Source organism: Megascapheus bottae, chromosome 16 (assembly GCF_031878675.1).
Source record: "Megascapheus bottae isolate mThoBot1 chromosome 16, mThoBot2.hap1, whole genome shotgun sequence".
NCBI classification, from domain to species: domain Eukaryota; kingdom Metazoa; phylum Chordata; class Mammalia; order Rodentia; family Geomyidae; genus Megascapheus; species Megascapheus bottae.
The window spans coordinates 7228835-7249347 of record NC_143524.1 but is presented as its reverse complement, the minus strand read 5'-3'; the positions used below and the strand labels follow the sequence as shown (position 1 = coordinate 7249347).

General features: G+C 55.4%; 1 protein-coding gene across 6 annotated transcripts in view; it reads right to left on the bottom strand.

The window, feature by feature from the left end:
- The window catches only part of Syt7 (synaptotagmin 7), a 57799-nt gene that overhangs the window by 3760 nt on the left and 33526 nt on the right, over positions 1-20513 (bottom strand). For 4 of the 6 annotated variants that reach the window (XM_090347558.1, XM_090347559.1, XM_090347560.1 and 1 more), the window contains 7 exons: positions 17854-18222; positions 13899-14021; positions 9099-9234; positions 4952-5222; positions 1721-1890; positions 1200-1314; positions 530-729 (listed from right to left, as the gene is read on the bottom strand). In XM_090347558.1, coding sequence (XP_090203684.1) covers positions 530-729; positions 1200-1314; positions 1721-1890; positions 4952-5222; positions 9099-9234; positions 13899-14021; positions 17854-18222 — 1384 coding nt within the window. The remainder of the gene's footprint in view (positions 1-529; positions 730-1199; positions 1315-1720; positions 1891-4951; positions 5223-9098; positions 9235-13898; positions 14022-17853; positions 18223-20513) is intronic. The other 2 variants (XM_090347562.1, XM_090347563.1) reach the window with 1 other exon arrangement.

The window sequence follows — 20513 nt, the reverse complement described above, 5'->3', positions numbered from 1 at the left end:
AAGTGGGGCTGGAACCAGGCTCTACCCAGGCAGTTTGATTTCTGAGTTCACATTTAGTACTAAGCCATGAGCACAGGAGGAGACCCTTTCAAGACAGGATAATGGAAGGGTTTATGTCATAAAGTCACATCCCCAAGACAATCAAGGCGAGGTATGGGTTCTTAGGCTCAGAGGTGATAAGAAGAAGGGATTCATTTCATTGTGAAGAGAATTTATAGCAGATCTCAGGCAGTTTGGGCGAAAGAGGTACTGGTATTGGGGTTTAAACTCAGGATCTGCCCTCACACTTGGCTTTTTTCTGTTCAAGGCTGGTGTTTTATTACTTTGGCCACTCCACCGCTTCTGGGTTTTTGCTGGTTAATTGGAGATAAGAATTGGGGACTGGCTTCGAATCACATTTGATCTCAGCCTCCTTAGTAGCTATTATTACAGGCGTGAGCCAAGGGTGCCTGCCTCGGAGTAGGCCCTGGGAGCACGTCCAGGAATCCCCCTTCCCTCACAGGGACTCGTGCGCCCCCTACTGGCCTACCTTGCCTATGACGTCGTTGCGGCTGAGCTTGTCCTTGTCCATTACAGTGATGATGATGGTGGTCTCCCTCAGCTTCTCCGTGGGGATGTCAAAGGCGAAGGACTCGTTGAAGATGGGGTTCAGGTTCCTCTTCATCGTCACCGTCTTCTTCTTCTCCACCCGTTTGTCCTTGTACATCAGCCACACCTTCACGTAGGGATCTGGGGGGCAGGGGGGAGGCTTAGAGTCAGGAGAGGGGGACTGCCAGGGTCTCCGTACCCTCCAAGGAGTGGAAACTGAGGTGCGGGTGGGCTGAGTGCCTCTCCAGAGGGCCTGAGCAGGAGGAGTGAGAGGATTCAGGGAGAACAGGCTATGGCGGAGCCAAAAAAAGCAGCACAGCCATCACCTAGTATCTTCATGCTAAGGAGGAAGCCCAGCTCTCGAAGCCAGGTCTTCCCACCTCCCAGTCACGTGGCTTTGGAGCTAGATCTTCCAGTACAAAATTCTTGTTTTTCTGATTCTGGGTAGCACAAGTCCCCAGAGGGGCAGCCTCCCCTCCCTCCCCCCAGGTCTCTGAGGCAGAGGCCTTGGCTTGGAAGTCGGGATGAGAGCCACAGAGCATGCCCTATCCTCCATATCCTCCCGTGCTCTCCTGGGGTCGCCCCCTTCTGCTGTGAGGAGCCCCCAGTACCTGATGTGCCTCCGATGTCCATGGCTTTGAGGTTCCGGGCTTTGATGATGTTCACGATGATGGAGTTGGCAGAGGGGTTGTAGCAGAGAGATAAGAGCAGCTCCCCTCGGCTCCCCTGCAACAGGAGGTGGAGAGTGAGGGGGGGCGGGGCAGGGGCGAGGCTGCTGTCCCTCAGCTGTCATCCATGGGAGAGACAACAGATAACCAGACTCCCTCTGCCCTGGTCCACTGGGTGCTTACAGATCCTCTCTGTCTGTTCTCACAGTGAACCCACCTCACCTCCCCTGGAAAATCTAAGATCTCCAGTTTGCTGAACAGAGAGCCTGGTCTTTCTTCCAGATCAGTGCTGAGTGTTGAGACCAGCCGTGGGAACCGGGTTCCTCGGTGAGGCCACCCACTGGGGCCCTACCCCATGCCCTGATGGCTTCCCAAGGTTGTGGAGAGATGAGGAGCTATCGTCAGCCTTGGCTTGTACCGCCCCCCCAGCCAGAGACCCACGGGGTGGGGGGTAGGGGACTTACACTCCCATCGCTGCATGGCTTCAGATCCTTCCAGAAGGTCTGCATCTGGGTCAGGTCCACCTTATTGAGGGGGATGGACACTTCCCCTATGGGGTCATTGCGACTGAAACGGTCATAGTCCAGGACTTGGAGGTAGAGGACCCTCTGCACCACCTTCTCATAGGGAAAACCTGAGGGGAGACAGGTCAGTGGGGTGAGGAGGGGGACAGAAGAGCCACATGTGGCCCAGGAAAGGGGAAGTGAGGAAGAGAGGGAGAGAAGAAAAGGGAAGGAGGAAAGGGAGGGAGCAAGGGAAGAAGAAAGGAAGGGAAGGAAATAAACAAGGAGGGGAGGCAGGGAGGAAGGAAGGAAGGAAGGAAAGAAGGAAGGCAAGAAGGCAGGCAGGCCAGCTACCCCTGAGGTCTGGCCCTGTGTCCTAGGCCAGCAGGCCACACCCTGATGCAATACAACTTTCTAAAGTGCTCGTGAGAACTGAGTCTCACATGATCCTTCAACAACTATTTTTCTAGTATCTTGTCCATTTAACAAATGAGGAAACTGAGGCCCAAGTAGCTTAGATTGCAAAGCCCTACCGCTACCAGCAGCACAGAGACAGTCCATGCACCCATCCACCACGGGTCCATCTCAGGAACTGGGCGGTGGGGGGGGCGTTCCTGCTGTGGACAACCACTGCCAAGTCTGGACAAATGGCTGTGCCAGTAGCTGCCCAGCTGTCAGAAAGCCAGCCCAGGAGGACTGCGGGTGGGGAGAAATTGAAAAACATCAAGTGAGGGAAAGAGCAAAGGCAGAGGACTGGGAGCAGACAGCGATCGAAGGCACCAGCCTTGGGTCTTGTTTGTCCTGAACAGATCTTGTGTTCTTGCCCTTCTCCACATCACCTCTGAATCTACACCATCCGTGCCTTGTGCCTAGATAACACTCCAAATCACCCTCCCCGCTTCCCTGCTTTCCCCCACAGTCCATTCTCCATGCACCAGCCCGAGCAAGCTTTAAAAATAGCCTGTACATCACTGGCTGGCCACTCCTGCTGAAAGCCTTTCAATGTCCCGGTGCACTAAGAATGAAAGCCAGCATCCCACCTTGCTTTCAAGTCCTCCTCCAATGCAGCCTTGCTCTCTGCACCCTGTTTTCTCATGAAGGCTCTTTCCTCAGCGATGGGGCAAATCTCTGATGGAAGCTGCAGCCCAGACGGCCTCCTCCCAGACCTCTGAATGCTGACAGGGGCGAGGGGGGGGGGCCTGACCACTCTGGCCTCGGGGGCCTGGCTTATGCTGCCCTCCCCCTACTATCTCCTGTTCCCTCCCAGTTGATTGTCATCCTGAGTTCTCAGCTTTCTCTCCTGCCATCCCAGATGGCCGGATGCCCTGTTCCACACTCCAGCATTTCCCTTGCCCAGCGCAGATCACACCGTAATAGACTTATCCATCTGTTTCCTTCATTACTGCCTGACTCGCCCACTGGGCTGGGATTTCCAGGAAGGCATCTCTGTGACCCTCTGCTGGAACCACGTGGCTAACGCTGTTGCTGGCACGTAGTAGGCACTCGATAAATATTTGTTAAGAGAATAAATAATTGAATGGATGAATGAGTGCCAGGGAAATGACAGAACAACCAGAACACAAAGGGAGAGAGGGAATGGGGGGGGTGTCAGAAGCTGGGAGGAACAGGCCACGGAGGATTCAGGGGGTGCTGGAGTGGTTTGGGGGAGGGACAGAGACCAGTCTGGAGGCTGAGATCTTGAACTGGGAGGTGAGTAGGGAGGAGGGGGCACCGAAGTTGGACTAATGGAGATGGAGTGGGAAGAGCTCTAGAAGATTCTAGCACCTTCACACAGGCAGCACAGAGGAGGCTTTGACCAGAGCAGCTTAGCTAGAAGAGTACAGTCCTCTGAACATTGTTCCAGGTCTTTCTTTTCTGCTACTGAGAAGTCTGTCTGGGCCACCTTGGAAATCTAAAGGACTGAGCCCAGGTGATCTGGGCGTGTGTTTGGGGGAAATGGAGAACAAGTGTTCTGGGAAACCATCATCCATCTAGCAAACTCCTAACTCAGCCAGCAGAATCCGCCCTGAATGGCCCCTCTTTGGGGAAAATCTCTTCTGCACGTCCAGGTGAGCTCCTATAGCATCTGTCACGTGTGGGGCTTAATTATCAGCTCATCTATGTCCTCCTTTAGGCTGGGATACTTGAGGTCCACACCAGGCCTCATTTTCTTCTGAGCTCCAGGAACTCAGCTCACAGCCAGTGCTGGGTAAAATGCCGGCCTTGGAGGGGTGTGGTTCAACCTCGTCCCATCAGCTGGCACATCGGCCTCTGCACAGCCAAACCTCCCACCTATGGTGCCACCTCTAACCTGGTCCTGGGGCTGAGCCAAGAGGAAGGGCCTAGAAACACACAGACCACTGCTTTGTGACTTTGTAGAATGGGCCAGGATGGTTGGAGAAGGGTCACTGGGGCGTGTCAGGGCACCAGGGTGGCAGGCATCTGAGGGGCGTATTCTCCCTGGCTGAGCCAGGCTGTCAGGGATGGGCTCTGGCTTCTGTGCGTGAAAACCTGGGACAGAAATTGCTCCTTATACACACTCCTAGATTCCGGGTTAGCAGGATCCTCTGACATTAGAGATAAGAAAAGCTTCATGGAAGAGAAAGGACCCCAGGGGGCACAGCTGGGCGCCTCTATACCTGTCCCATGTAGGGAGCGAGTCAGAGACAGAGGTCCGAGTGCCAGGTACTGCTCAACGTGTGCAGACAACATACTCATTTGTTAATAATTATCCTATTACAGTAATTCTCTCTCATGCCTCTATTTTATAGATGAGAACACCAAAGCCCAGAGAGGTTTAGAAACTAGTCCATGGTCACACAGGCAGTGGGCCAGGTAGGATTCAACCCCAGGCATCCAGGACCCCAGCTTGTGCCCTTGACCACGGCACTGAGTGCCCCGGGACACTCCATTTCAGAAGGGCACAGGTGCCTCCCCCCAGGATGAGGAAGCCCGGCCTCCATCCGCAGCTTCTGGGGATCGCGCCCGGGTCTTCTCCACATCTGAAACCTGATGTCAGTTAAATCCCATGATGCCTTGGGTCAACCGGTGGGGACTGGGGCTGTGGATGTGCGTGCACCAGGGCACGCTCACGTGTCTATGTGCGCACACACGTGGGCACATGTATTCCCACGTGGGGGCAGGGAGGGGTGGAGGGCAGAGGGGGTGTGGAAAGGGGTGGGGCGGCCTCACCTTCAAAGAGGAAGGTCTCGTTCCAGTGGGGGTTCAGGTTCTTGCGCTTCACCTTCGTCTCTAGCTTGTGCTTCTTGTCGGGCAGCAGGTAGATCTTGACAAAGGGGTCGCTGGTGCCGCTGAAGTCCTTGGCCGGAAGCTCCTGGGCCTTCATGATCTTCACGGTGAGCGTCGACTCCTGGAAGTTGTAGCCGACGCTGAACTGGATCCGGCCCAGGTTCTCACGGCTGCAGCCCTCGTGGGCCTCGTCTTCCTCCGAGCCTGGGGAGAGCTGGGGGGGCGGGAGAGGCCAGCAGGTTGGAGGGGTGCAATCTGCTTCTCCACAGCCCAGAATGGTCAACAGCTCTCTCTGTGCTGGGATCCAAGCTAGCTGCTAGGAGCTCCCCACTGTGCAGGGTCGGCAGGTCGGGAGCGTTTCCGCAGTCACAGCCAGCACAGGAGGCTACGACCCACTGGGAAGCCTGCCCACTGTCCCCAGGGCTTCCGGGAGGAGGGGAGGCTGGAGTGGCCCCGATCCTGAGCCCAGAGTATGTGCAGGCCACCTTGCTGTCTACCCCCCACCCCCCTGCAGCCCCAGGCCTGCCCTGCTCCAAGTGTCACCTCAGACTCTCTTAGCCTTCTTGTCCCAGTACCCTGGTTGTGTGTGTGTGTGTGTGTGAGTGTGTATGTGTGTGAGTGTGTGTGTGTGTAGGTTGTATTAGGGCCACTGAAAGACACCAGTGGGCTGCCACACAGATGAGGGGCTCTTCCACCCCAGAGCTCACCACACATGGCTAACATGGGGCTCTAAGATGCCACATGGTGCAGTTCATAAGGTGAGAGACAGATGCTCTGGGGTGAGGTGTAAGTCAAGTCCTTAGGGACTGGAAGAATAACAGGCCCCACGGGCCCTGGCTTCAGAAAGTCCTCTTGGCTCTGGCTGGACAGCCTGGGCCATCTAAGAGGTGCCTCTGATGATTGCACTGCATGTCCCGTGGGGAACACTGGAGGAGAGGGCTATGCCCTTGCTGAGGGCCATGTGCCATGTGGGTGGCTTTGGGGCAGTTACAGACACCAGTGGATGGTCTTGGGAGGGGACAGGTGGTTGGGGGTGGGGCTCAGTCACGTGGCTGCTCCACCAGGGATGCCTCAAGAGGTTTTAAGACCCTGCCACCTGGGCATCGCTGGTGATAATCAGGGAGCAGGGTAGGCCCTGGGGAGCTACCGATCCACCAAATCCACAGGCACCTGCTTCCCAGTGGAAACCTCTATGCCCACCTTCATCACAGAGAGGCAAGCCCCAGCTCTGAACGTCTAAATAACTCAGATCGCAATAATGTCACCTACCATGCAGAAGACTTCTTACCGCTGGACCAGGCAGCTGTCACCGCCCCCTGGCTGAGGAGACTGGCTCAGAGAGGTTAAGTCATATGTCTGAGAGTGCACAGCAGTAGGAACCTTCTCTGACTTGAAGGCCCACTCTGTCCATCAAAGCAGGTCTGACCCCCCCCCAGCCCCCTCAGGCCCTACCCAGGGTGATCCCAAGCTACTCTCCCATACAGCCACACCAGCAAAGCCACCTGTGGTAGGGGAGAGGCGTTCAAATCACACCGGTGATCAAGTCACCACCACAGGTGCACAGGCCCTGTCCATGCCACATGCTCTGTCTCCACTCGCTCCTCACTACAGAGCGAGTGGCCAAGCACCGTACTGTGCCATCTTCCATCCCGAGCATAGAGAGGGCAGTGGCTGGCCTCTTGTCATCAGTGACTGAGGGTAAATTGGAGCTTGAACCCAGGCAGGCGCCTAGCCCTTCTTATTAGTGCCTTGTTCCCCGCCCCTACACTCTGGTCTGCGAGCTTGAACCCTGGCTTTGTCCTATTGTGAAGGGGGCACTGCTGCTCTTCCTTACATTGGCAAAGACCTTCCAGACCACTCTCATGGCAGATCCCCACATTTCCCAGCCCCTTGCTGGGCCCACTTGAGAATCTGATTGTCCGACCGGAGTTGGCTTCTCCCTGATGGCAGCCCTATTCTCAGTTTCTCCGTCTGCAGCATGGGATCATATGATTCAGCGTGGGGGCACCCTGGCTTTCCGGCTGTAAGATCAAGAGCAGGACCTGGCGTGTCTGGGCAGTGCCACCAAAAATAAATAAATAAAATCACTTGGGTGAGGTTTTGGGTGCCTGGAGGTCCTTGTTGGCTTTTTTTTTTTTTTTTTTTTTTGCCAGTCCTGGGCTTGAGCTCAGGGCCTGAGCACTGTCCTTGGACTTTCTCAAGGCTAGAGCTCTACCACTTGAGCCTCAGCACCATTTCCAGCTTTTTGTCTATGTATGTGGTACCAAAGAATCAAACCTGGGTCTTCGTGCATGCTAGGCAAGCACTTTAACCACTAGGCCAAACTCCCGGCCCCCCTTGTTGGCTCTTGACTCCCAAACAGAGTGGGTCTGAGCCCATTCCCAGTCCTCCCAAATCAGCCATCTCCATGGTAACCAGGATACCCCCCCTCCCCATCTCAGGGCAATGCTGCTGGAGGCCCTGTCTCAGGAGACAAGTTTCAAAGAACACCAGCCTCTGCCAGGGTTGGAATATACCCCTAGGGAGTGCCTTTGGCACCTTCTCTCAGCCGGTCAGCTCTGCATACCTTACAGGTCTCCTGACAATCCCAAGCTTCTGCACCCCAGGTTGGTAGCTCATAACAGGTTGAAGTCATTGGGTCCACTTGGGCCTGGTTATCTTTATCATTAGGGACTCTTAATTCCAACAGCCCACGGAGATAGGGCAGAAGACACGAGAGGGAGAAGGCCTGCACTTCTGTCTGCTTCCCGTGTCTGTCAGCCCCTCCCTGAGGGCAGCCAGGGGCCAGCAAGCTGGCTGGGAAAGGGCTGTCCCTTCTGGGAACCTGGCTAAACAGAAGCAGAACCAATTAAGGGGCTAAGCAGGGAAGAGAGAGCTGTGGTAATGGGCCATCTAGAACAGAAGATGACCAAGCTGTGTACATGGCTGAGGGCAGGTAGGGAAGAGGGCAGTGTGAGGTCAAACACATGGAGACTGAGACAGGGACCTCTCCCTATCTCAGAGGGCCCAAGATGGGCAGATCTGGGTATACTCTGATGCTTTAACCTGAATCTAAGAGAAATGCAGATGCCTGGGCCTTGGCTTAGGACTGGTGCCTGGGAATCTGCATTTTATTACAGCAAATGGAGATATGGAAAGCCTGAGAGGGCTGTGGCACTGATAGTAAGGGCTAGCTAGAACCCAATTAGCAAAGGGTAGGGCATGGAGGCCAAGGAGATGGCAACTGTGTGCTACAGAACTAAGAGTTCACATTATGCCTAGTGAGGGACTGAGAGGTCCTCCCCTCCCCCCGAAATCCACCTCCTGCCTGTCGAGGAGAAGGACCCTCTCTCATCCAGTCATGTCCAGTAGGGACAGAGGATGCTCTGGCTTCCCACCCTCAAGGCCTTGCTAAGCCTGCCAGACATTTAACTGGTTTGGGCCAAGCCAAGGAACTCTGGAAAGAACAGGTGGGGCAGGTGCGGTGACTCACTTTTGCCACCAGGGGGAGGCATGTAGCCTACAACCCCAGACCTCCAAACAACCCAGATCTGGGCTTGGGAAGGGGGAGCTGTGAAAGGAGCTCCCTAGCACAGCTGTTCTCTCACAAGGAGGACCTGGGGGTGTGGGGGGGTTGCTCTTCTGTTCTCTGGGCCTCCCATGATGGGAGTGGTGAGGTCACTGGTGGGATAGGGAAGACTTGGCCAGGAGCTCCACTCTGAGGGCAGGGACACCTGACCATTGCCTGCCAGCCTCTCTTTCTAGAAACTACAGATACCTACCTCCCCACAAGTAGGTGCTCTTTGCAATTTGGCTAGAGATCAAAGGATTAGGGCATGCTTATTCTTTGACAAATGAGGAAAATGAGGCACAAAGAGGTTGTTTTGGTGAAGGAGCTAGGAAAAAAACCTGAGCTTTGATCCCTCAGTTAACAAGCACTGAGTGAAAGAGCGAGCAAGCGAGCAGTCTGCACACTGAGCAGGGCTCTCTAGGCCATTTCTAGCTGCCCCCCCTCAAATGGGCCTGTGTGAGTTTCCCTGCGTGCCTCTCCCCACAGCAGCTCCTCTGCAGGGGACAAGCTGCCCCCTCACCCGCCCCACACCAGTCTCACCATGAGCATCTCGCTGGTGAGGGAGTTGACGAGATCCGAGACAGATGAACGGGGCTCCGTCCTGCGGTCAGACTCATCGTGGGGTGTCTGGCCCGGCACAGGGGCCGTGTTCACTGCCTTCCCTCCTGCAGGTAACCTGGCAGGGGGGAGGGGGGAGAAGTCCCAGTGGGTGAGGGCTGGGGGTGGAGTGGGCTGGGTACCACGAGCCTGGGTGGCTGCAGGACCTTCTCTGAAGACCCAGCCTCTGCAGGAGCAGAATTCTTGTCCACAGGGAGACTGGATTCCACCCAACACTCAGGACCCCTCTTCCTCATGGCTTCTGCCCCAGGGGCCTGGGTTAAGTACCTTTGTGAGGACCATCTGAAGGGTGTCCACATTGTTCCTGCTCCCAAGACCCCAGTTCCCCCAGCTTGCACGGCTGTTCTGTGAATTCACGACCTCAGCAGAGGCCAGCCCCACCCCAGCCTGGGAGGGAAGGCTCCTGAGCAGGCTCCGGGTGGCACGTCCAGGTGCCTCTCCGCATCATTAACCTCTGCAAACACGCCACAGCGTCTGGCTCCCAGCGCCCCACCCATGTTTGCTCAGGCCCATTAGTTGTAGGTGGGGGCAGGTCACTGTCCACACCAGCTCTGCCTGGCCAGTTCCCATCACCACAGATAATGTCTCTCTACACCTGCTGTTCTCTGCAGCCATCACTGGCCACAAACAAGCAGAGGCTGAGGACTTGCAAAGTGGCCAGTGTGCGTGGCTGCTGAAGTTTTCGTTTGATCACTAGGCTAGCTAGCTTGATAGCTACGCAGTAGGCAGGGCAAGGTGGCCCCCTGTGCCCCCACCCTCTTCCCACCGGGATGACTCCATAATTGATGAGGGTAAGGGAGGCAGTGCCGAGAAGTCCTGTCTGCACCTGACCCCATGCTGCTCAGGGCAGTGAGCCCAAGCTTCCATTCAGCTAAGGGCACAGGAAGGAGACCCAGGGACCAGACTGGAACGTCCCATGAAGAGGAACAGAGACGGGGGCAGGCAGCAAGGAGACAGGACTGGGAGCATGGGGCTCGAGCAGGCTAGAATAGAACAGCTTTCAGAGCACAGACTCACAGCTACACAGGCTGGACAAGCCATGGCCCCCGGGACAGACCAGCCACAGCACACAGGCAGCCACCACAGGCACAGACGAACATGCATGGAATCTGCCAGTCTCTGGGGGAGACATCAGAATTCAACGGCAGGCTGTACACACGCAGACCCACACACCTGCACCCATGCATGCACACCAGCCCAACAGACACCCAGAGGACCTGGAGAATAGCACAAGCAACAGGCAAGTCAACCCGAGCAGCTGAGATGACACACGCGCACACAGCCGTGGGCACACGTCAATCCCCACAAGAGACCCATTGGGGGAGACCCAGGCATGCCAACGTGTGCATGTTGATTGGGACACACTGAAACAGAAGAGACAGGGTGTGGACTCAGATCCACTCCTGCTCATCAGGTGCAGGACACACCGAGAGCCTGGCCTTGTTGGATACCCCAGATACATCTCACAGCGTGGGGCGCACCCAGCCTGTCACTGCTCCAGGCTCCCCTTCTCCAGAGGCATGGACACCTCAGGCCCAGAGCCTGAGGCCTGTACCTGGAGCCCCACCCACACTGCCACAGCCACACACGTGGACACGTGCTCACACAGACAGGCACAGGAGGAAGAGGAGACTGAAATAGCTGAAGAGGTAAAGTCAGGTTAAAAATAGAGCAGGAGAGGAGGAGAGAGCGTGAGGTTGACTGCTGAAGGTATGAGAAAGTCGGAGTTATTTTGGCCACGCCACAGTGTCAGCGCAGCTGTAAGGCAGCCTGGGAAAGATGGTCAGTGCCACAGAAGCTGTCGGAGGCCACAGGGCAGAGACAGAGAGAGGCACAGGGAGAGGCCGAGGGACCCGTCACCGGCCCTGTGAGGAGCAGATGGGAGGAAGGAGACAGAAAGAGAGAGAGAGAGAGAGAGAGAGAGAGAGAGAGAGAGAGAGAGAGAGAGAGAGAGAGAGAGAGAGAGAGAGAGGTTAGTCAGAGACGTGTGAAGAAGGCTGCTTGGGAGGACGAGAGGACAAGGAGGAGCGAGGCGGCCAACAGGAGAGGCAGAGAGGAGGCAGGGGACACACGGGGCGAAGGGATATGGCGGCTTCAGAGGAGGCGAGCAATGGGTGGCCTGATCTGCCCTGTCTCCCACTTGGGGTGGGGGTGGGGCCACGGTGGAAACCATTTGGATCCCAAGGAGCACAGGTGGAATGGCAAAAGGGTGATGGAGATGTGGGTGAATGAGTGGATCGGGGCACGGTAGGGCATGGAGCCAGCGGCCAGCTTGGCTTCCTTCTCCCTCCAAGAGCACTCCCTGGACTGGGGTATCCTAGAGGGCATCAGGGGCATCAGGAATTTGGGACTGGAGATAGGGCCCACCCCTTGTACTGCCCTGCAGCTTGTTGGACACATTCCTACGTTGCCTGGGGTATGGAGTGGCAGGAACCAAGGTGGGGGGCATCCCCTCCCCAACATCAGCCAAGACATATGGTCAAGGGAGGGCTAGTGAGGGTGGGAAGGGGTGGACTGGGGGTAGACGGACAGACCCTGGGTCTGAAAACAAAGTCATGGTAAGAAGATGACTTAACTGACCACTGGGTGGATCTAGGAGCCCGGGGGTGGGTGGTCTAGAGGAGCTGGCCTGGCTGGGGGTTCCCATGACCTAACTTTGGAATGAGGAAGCTCACTAGGGAGAAAGCACTTGACTCTGTGGTCCCCTGAGCAGGGGGCACCCCTATGGAAACACTCCAGGGGCCACGAGAAATTCCTTTCCAGGATGGATGGGTGGGTAGGAGCCGGTAGGAGCTGGTAGGATGGTATGTATCCGTGAGGAAAGCCAGGCAGGCAGGGTAGGGTGAGGGCCCAGGGCCTCCATCTCCACACCCACCGTCCCCAGCGAGGCAGAAGACAAGCTGATGTCATGATCAGAAGGGGATGAGTGTGTTAAAATATGGAGTGAGACCTGAGTGGCAAGGAGGTAAAAATAGGCTTATGGGTGAAAATGGAGCTGGTTAATTAACACATGGCTGATGTGAAATCTCGTTTCCAGCCTGCATCTGCTGCCTCACACTTCACACCTTTCCCAGCCAGGGGCACAGGTTCTTAGCAGATGTTTGGAGGGTGCCAACCCCCTGTGTCCTTTTGCCTGTGGTCCTGGCCCCTCGCTCCTCAGCCCTCTATTCTGCCTGCCACTCAGTTTTGAGACACTATGGCTTCTGCTTGGCACAGGTGGGTCAGGAGTGGCAGGCTCTCATCCATTCTGGTGTGCCAGACACGGGCCCAGGATGCCAAAAGTGCCACCCGGTAGAAGAGCCAATCCCATTCTCCCCTCCCACTCTCGGAGCACTTTGGTCCAGCACACACATGCAAGGTGAACTTAGGGTGGGTGGGGGAAAGTGAGAGGGCTGATCTCTGGAAGCTGCTCGAGAAACAGCAACCCAGCTGCTGAAATCTCAGCCTAGCCTCTCTTCCCTAACCCCCAAGCTTCTGGCAGTGCCTGGGACAGCACCTACCTACCCGTAATGGCCTCCTAACAAACATCTGAGACACCCACAAAACATTCCCTGCCCAAGGGCTGGCTTCCTCATTAGCCAGTTAGCACGTTTCCTACAGGTTGCCCTGTACCATCTTCACTCAGCAAATGCAGAGGCCTAGATAGGGGCTATTTCTTGCCCAAAGTTGCGTGCAGAGGCCCTGAGAGGTAGGCGTCCTGGCTGCCAGGCCACACCCCCCTCCCATAGGCCTTTGGTTTCAGGAGAAGACCTGGGGGTGGGTGGTATTCATCTCCCTCCCCCTCAGGACTGCAGTGGTGTGTGGGTCTAGTCTAATGCAGGCTGTGGGAAAGAATGAGTACATGATGGCTCCAGCTTTAGGGTGGGGCCACTGAGCCCTGAGACCTCCAGCCCCTCTCCTCTTGGCCCTTGCCCCGTGCCTACCTCTCCTGGAGACAGAGGAGAGACAGTAGGAGAGCTCCCCTGAATTCCTAAATCACTGACTTTCCCCAAGCCCAGGAGCTCAGCCTTTGCTCAGCATGTGTGATACTGGCCACTTGGGCTTTCCCTGGTCCCTATAGGGGCCCAGAAGCCATAGCAAGGACAGGGTGGCTGCCCCAGTGAGCCCTGGCTGAACCTGCCTCATTCCCTCCTTCTGACATCTGGACTCCAGGGCTGTCCTTCTGCTCAACTCTGCTCACCAGTCCTCTCCCACCCCCGAGACCTCCCCACTAGGGGTTTCTCTTCCACGGTTGAGCAGCCCTCTAGGCAAGAGGGAGGTTGGGGTGTCAGGGATGAGGGGGGAGGGCAGGCTGGTACCCAGCCCCCCTTCCATCCTCCTCACCCAGCAACCACCAGAGAAACAGGGATTTCCAGGCTGGGGTGGGGCGGAGATGAGAGATGGAGGGACAGCAGAGAGGAAGCCAAGCAGGACAGATGGGGCCGGGAGGACTGGGCTTGCTCCAGGCCAGGGCAAGCATGCCAGGGAGCAGGCTTGATCCAGAATGGTCCCAGGATGGTCCCTTCATAGACCGGGGGGACCCCACCAAGGTGGCTGGGGGCATCGGCTGGGGAGGGCCTCCTCCTCCCACTCCAGCTTCACTGAAGGCAACACTCGTCCAGCAGCCGGGGTCGGCTGGGGCGGGCAGCCTCTCCAAGCCTGTTTCTCTGCCATCACTGCTGCCGCTGCCACCGCCGCCGCCGCCGCCGCCACCGCTGCCGCAGACCTTGCCTGTTCTCGTACCTCTTGTCCCCCTGAGCGTTCTGGTTCTGCTGAGTTCCTGGGTTTTGCAGGTCAGGGATATTGGCAAAGTCATCCTGTTCCGAAAGCCCTAAGACCAAGGATAGCACCACCATCCGGCCTTCCCTGCCCGGGGAGGTACACAGCCCACCAGCCGGGGTGAAGACGAGAAGGCCCCATGGGCAGTAGTAGGGAGAGGGAAAGGAGAGAGACAGAGACAGAGACAGAGACAAAGAGAGAGAAGAGAAATGCGTAAGAAACTGGCCCTGGAGGAAAGAAACCAAAACTTTAGCACTGTCAACAGTTGTAGAGAGTGGGGGGAGGGGAGCTGTCTACCACCTGAAAGCCCAACTGGTCTTGTACCAGGATTGAGATTCTCTCAGGTGGGCAGGGAAGGTGTGGGGCCTGAGGAGAGGGCCAGTGCCTGGGACAGGCCCAAGCAAATACACAGGGAAGGCTGGGGAATGGAGCACAGGTCATGGAACATGGCAGAGTTTGCAAAGGCTAATACAGCCCCAGCTGAAGTTACTCTGCCCAGCTGGATCCCTGGGAAGGAGGGAGGGGTATCTTCATTTGGGGATTGTACATGCAGGGTCAGGCTTCTGGGTGGTTAGAAAAATGTGAAATCCAGCGGGCACTGTGCCCTAGGCCCACAGTGCCCATCATAGATCTTGGGATCAAGGTCAACCCCAGAATCTTTGCATCCAGGAAAGAGCTCCTCTCCTGCAGACTCTCAGAAGTACAGCCAGCTCTTCTGCCCAGGAGACTGAAGGGCCCTTCTGGCACATGATGGTGACCTGAGCATGACAGGTCCTCTTCAGTGTCCATCTTTCTAAAAAGCCAGGAGACAGTCACCTAGTTTTCCAGGTCCTGTTCAAGACCTTTCATTGGAACCATCCAGTAGGTACCAAATGTGAAGATGAAGAGAAAGTGCAGGAGCTTGGCAAGGTCTGAAGAAGTCTTGGCAAGGCTGCAGGAAGCCTGTGAGTGAGGCTGCAGTGAGATGGCTCTGGAGGAGCAGAATGCAGACATGGAGAATAGGAGAGTGTCTAGGATAGGGTGTGTGGGCAGCCGGTCAAAGGCCAGAGGTCAAGGTGCATATCCTTAAGGTAGGCCACTTCCTGAAGCATAGCCAAGGTCATCCAAATCTTCCTGGGAGGAAAAGGCAGTATGGTGGCTACTGCTCCTTAAAAGCATCCGTGTGTGAAACTTGGCTGGTGTTCAGTAGAGCTCTTTCTGTGTCTCCTCTCTCATCAGAACTAAGGGAGAGGGATTCTCAGATGGAGCAGACAAGCAAGCACGTCTGAAGAAGCCCAGGGAAATAATGATAAAACATTTGAGGAGAGAGAATCCTGAGTTAAGAATCAGCCAGTTCAATGACTAGAGGAGGGCAACAGCGTCTGTGATTATTCCCCTGAGAGCCCAGATGGCATCTGGGCTGGAGGACTTGAGTGGGCACAGGGTCTTGGAAAATGGGAGATGCCAGCTGGGTCCCAGTGAGGCGAGGAAGCTAAGCTGTCTACGTCCTTCTTTTGTGTATTTGTGCTGGGTACTGAGTATTTCTGGCCCGGCCTGACACTTGCCCCGGGACCTAACGTGAGGGCCTCAATCCTCCCTTTCCTCAGGGTGGATCCTGGTTCCTTTGTCCTTGCCTCATCAGTAGTTGGTCAGGGTTAGTAAAATTCCATTTGGTTACTCTAGAGCTAGTTGAGCTGGGGGCAAGCAAACTCAATGCAAACATGTCTTCCCTGCTAAATGAATTTTCAGACAATAACTCCTTTTGTTCTTCTTTTTTTTTTCTTTTTTTTTCTTTTTTGCCAGTCCTGGGCTTGAGCTCAGGGCCTGAGCACTGTCCTTGGACTTTCTCAAGGCGAGAGCTCTACCACTTGAGCCTCAGCACCACTTCTGGCTTTTTTTCTATATGTGGTACCGAGGAATCGAACCCGGGTCTTCATGCATGCTAGGCAAGCACTTTAACCACTAGGCCAAACTCCCAGCCCCCTTTTGCTCTTCTTAAAAATGGAACTGATCCTCTGCGTAAATACCCAACTTTCTTGAATTTCTTTTTCTGCAGTTCTGCAGGCCATGAGGCAAGGATAAGGGGTAGCAGCTGGAGGCGGAGGACATGCTGGCTTATTAGGGACCAAAGAGGATGATGTACCTTATTTTCAAGGGCTGGGTAGAGTTCCATTGGGCTCTGGTGGGTATTTGGGGAAAGAGAAGAACCCCAGAAGCATGATAGCTAGTCTGCAAGGCAGGGATTGGCATCTATTATTATTATTACTATTATTATTATTATTATTATTATTATTATTATTATTGCAGTCCATGAGCTAAGAATCCACATTTTAACAAAGGTTGGTTGGTTGGTTTGTTTTTTGTTTTATCAGAGCATTGTCCTGCAGAATCTTAAAGCTCTGTGATCTGGCCTTCACGGACAAGAGTTTGCAGATTCTTGCTGTGAGGGACAAGTGGAAGAAGCCGAGGGTGGGGGAGTGTGATTGGAGGTGCCAGCAGGGAAAGGACACAAGAGTCTGCCACAGAAGTATGGGCAGCTGAGGGGCACCCATCAGGTTCTGGTTGGCTAGGACAATGTTGGAAAGGGAAGAGTTGGTAGCTGGGCTTCTCCTGTAGCTAGGGAGAGGATGGGCACAGGTCCTGGCCTGGGCTGATGGTTTCAAACATTGAAAGCAGGGGTAGTATGGGTGCATGCACACAGAAGCCTGAGGCTGCATAGGGCAGAAGGGTACAGGGTCTTGGCTGGCCTGCAGCTCTGTTGAGGGCACGACATAGCCAGTTTCTTCTACCATCTACATCGATTGCAGAGTTGCAGCAGCCAATCCTGGAAAAATAAAAGCTGCTTCATCTGGCATGACATCCAGCTGGACTCCAAAGCGTGTTGGATTTGACAAGAAGAGCCTTGGGCAGCTTGTCTGGTCAGCCAGGGCCTCAGGCCTCTTGCACAGGCACAGGCAGCTGGTTCTGTTGAAGCCTTTCCCAGAGCAGGGCTCCTGTCTGCTGGCCTCTCAGGCAAAGAGTCAGCATGCTGAGAACTTGCTTGTCTTTAAAATCCCTACATCTTGCCAGTAGCAGGGCCTGGTTCTTAGGCTTCTCTTCTTCTTCCCTTCCTCTTAGAGAAGAGAGCTTAGAGTGCTGCTTTACAGTACCTGTAAAATGCTCCCAGAGGAGAGAAGTCCCCGGGTGCAGGGAGAATTCCCCCAGCCTGGAAGGAAGGTCACGTTAGGCTTGAAGAGGGGGTGATGCTGGGGCTGGGGCCCTTGCCTATCTTAGGGGTCTAAGAGTGAACGCAAATGCACGGAAAGATGCAAGGAGGGGCTCCCAGGGCTGTGCCAGTGGCTGGAAAAGCGGTTAAGGTCAGATAGTGGTTGCCAATCTATCTCTTCTTGGACCTGAGCACTTGAGCCTCTGATTTAGAAACACCAAGCTCAGAAGCGTTGAGAGAACATCTCAAGTTTGTTCTCAGGGGATGATGGGTCATGATGGGGAGGCCAGGGAGCTACAGAAGGTCAAGGATACAGGGACAGGATGGAGGGTAGGGACAGAGGAAGTGAGAGGGAGGGAGGGAGGGAGGCATAGCGGACAAGACGGGGAGCAGAGTCAGGTTTCAGAGAGAAGGCAAGTCAGAGGGTAGGAGGACAGGGCCCTGGAGATGAAGTCACAAGGGTGGGGCTGGAGAAGAGGAGGGGAGGAGCAGATGGGGATGGGTAGGCAGGGAGGGAAGGCTGGGGTTCTAAGAGAGGTGGATCAGATACAGATCTTTCCATCGGGTGAGGGAGGCTTAGGTATGAGTAACAAGAGGGGAGGAGGCAGCAAAGCCTGTGTGGCATCTGCCGAGGGGGCCTGAGGGGACCAAGGGTGGCCCGAGGGGCCTGGAATGTAGGGGGGAGGGGAGGGATCTGGGGGGAGGGGAGCCAGCCCACTCAAGGGGAGGACTTACAGGAACGATTTCATGTCCAAGCCTCGGTTTCGAATCTGCCCCACCACGTGGTCCCAGCTGCCTGGGTTGGAGCGACTGTGGCCCCCTGCTGCCCGGTACTTGGAACCGGCTGAAGTGCCCTGCCGAGCCTGGCCCCGGCCATAGGTCCGGGGATTGGAGCCCGGTGCCGAGGCTGCGTGGCTTTGCAGCTGGCCCAGGCTCTGGCTGGTGGTGGGCTGGCTGGGCGGCCGGCCCCGCTGGTGTTGGCTCAGCGGCTGCTGCAGACTCTGCTGCCGCATCAGAGTGCGGGGTCGCTGGCATTTCGGCTCTCCCGTGGAGCTGGGGATAGACTCAAGGGTAGTGGCCGTGGACAGGGTGGAGTCCTCGAAACTTGGAGTGGGTGGAGGAGAGGAGAGAAAGGAGAAGCAGGTGAAGGGATCACAGTGGAGGAGAAAGAAGCCGAGGGCCAGAGCTGGGAAGCCCCAGTGCAGGGCGCGCTCGGCCGGACCTCGCCATGCCTCCATCACAGTGTCGCTGCCGCGGTTGCTGCCACCACCTCACCCAGGAGCCACAAAACCTGAGCCCACCCGAAGGCCCCCCAGCTTGGCCCTGCCCACTCCCGGCCTGGCCCTGGCTCTGCTGGCTAGCAAGTGCCGGGCACCTCCCGTCTGGCCTAGCCTGTCTGCTGGTCTGCGCTGGCTGCAGGAGCTGCGGTGGCCGAGTGGTGAAGGCAGTTCCCTCGGGCCCAGTGGCTGCCCTCTGTCAAGTTGGAAGGGGAGGGGACAGGGAGGTGCTGCTGCCCCATATGATGTCTCGATGATGTCTCGCTGGGGGACAGCAGCTAAGACTGCCTCTGTGTTCCAGGTACTACTGTCCTTGGAGACAAGGAAATCCAGGCCAGCAGAGCTGGCCTAGTAATGCCTGGTGAAGGGGGGCAGCCGGTGACTCTCCTACTCTGCCCCTGGAGAAGAGGAAGGAGCCACAGGCCCACAGACTCCTGTGTCCTCTGGCCAGAGCTGTTTATCCCTGAGGCCCTTGGACTTTGGGAAGGACTCTTTCTGTCTCAGAGGAAGGGACCAAGGGAAAAAGCAACTGGTGGTGGAGGGCCTCAGAAATCATTCATCTGACTACTTCACCCCCTGCTTCTATGCACTTAAAAGAGGGGGAACTAGCCAGGCTCATGCCTGTAATTCTAGCTACTCAGGAGACTGAGATCTGAGGATCACAGTTCAAAGCCAGCTGGGGCACTAAATGACAAACAGACTCTTATCTCCACTTAATAACCAGAAAGCTGGAAGTGGAGCTGCGGCTCATGGGGTAGGGTGGTAGCTTTGAGCTGAAGAGCTCAGGGACAATGCCCAGGCCCAGAGTCCAAGTCCCATGACAAAAAAAAAAAAAAGAGAGAGGGAACTGTGTCACAGATCTAGACCTCTAGGAGGTACAGGCACAGACAGGACCTCTCTTTACCAGCTGATTAGAAATAATATAAGCTCAGAGAGATCAGGGTTTAAAGCCCATCTCTGCCATTGACTAACTGAGATTTTGGAAAAACCTTTCTACCTTTCTGGGCCTCTTTTTCTTCATCTGTAGATTGAAGATATATATATATATATATATATATATATATTTTTTTTTTTTTTTTCCAGGAGCACCTAGTAGGATCAGGCTGTGAAGAAGGGTTGGATGGGTTAAAAACTCCCATGCCACAAATGAAAATCAGGTCTGTAGTTTCCTCTGAGGTCACCTGCCACCTTCTCTGCTCTGACCAGAGATTTCGGTACATCTCACAGGGAGGGTCTGGAATGGGCTGTCCCCAGAGTGTGAAGAAGCCACAAACTAGCCTGAAGAACTCAGTGCAAGTCACTTCTTGGGCCTGAAGTTCCGACTTCTTCTCCATCATCTCTTCCCTCCTTCTTCCAGTCCAATGTTCCAGGGCAGGAGTTGACAAACTATGGTCTATGGGCAAATTCTGTTTGTTTTTAAATAAAGTTTTATTGAAATACAGCTATTGGAGTTGGTTTATATTCTATCCACAGCTGCTTTTGTGTTAAATGGCAGTGCCAAGCAGGGCAAAAGGCACAGCTTGGCTGGCAAAAGCCTAGCTGTTTCTTAGATATGATATGGCCCTTTACTGAGGAAGTTTGCCATCCCCTGGTCTAGTGGTCCAGGGTCACTAAGCATGCCTTAAGGCACTGGTAAGAGGCCCAGGCACTTGGGAGCCTCGTTCACCACTGCAACCAGCACTTGGCTTTGCTTGCCCCCTGATCCCACCCTGGGAACCAAAAGACAACAGTTAGGTGGCCCCTGTGGGCAAAGAGAAGGAAAGAAAGAGAGGAGAGAGAGAGTATAGTACAGGGAGAATGAGATAGATAGATAGATAGATAGAGAGAGAGAGAGAGAGAGAGAGAGAGAGAGAGAGAGAGGAAAGCAAAAGTGGCTGAATCTGGGGGTCCTTGGGGTAGCAGCTTTGTCTGACTCAGGCCTGGAATCAGGGCTACCCCCACGGGAAGGCCCCAGGCTGGGTTGGCCTGGTAGGTCCATACCTTCCCCTGGGGCAGGGGGAGGTAGAGGGAGGACTGTTTAGTGGTGGCTGCCTCCTCTTCCTTGCTGACCTAATTTTGGTTTCCTATCACATCCAAAATTAGTCCAATTTACAACCTCTCAGTCACAGGAGACTAAAA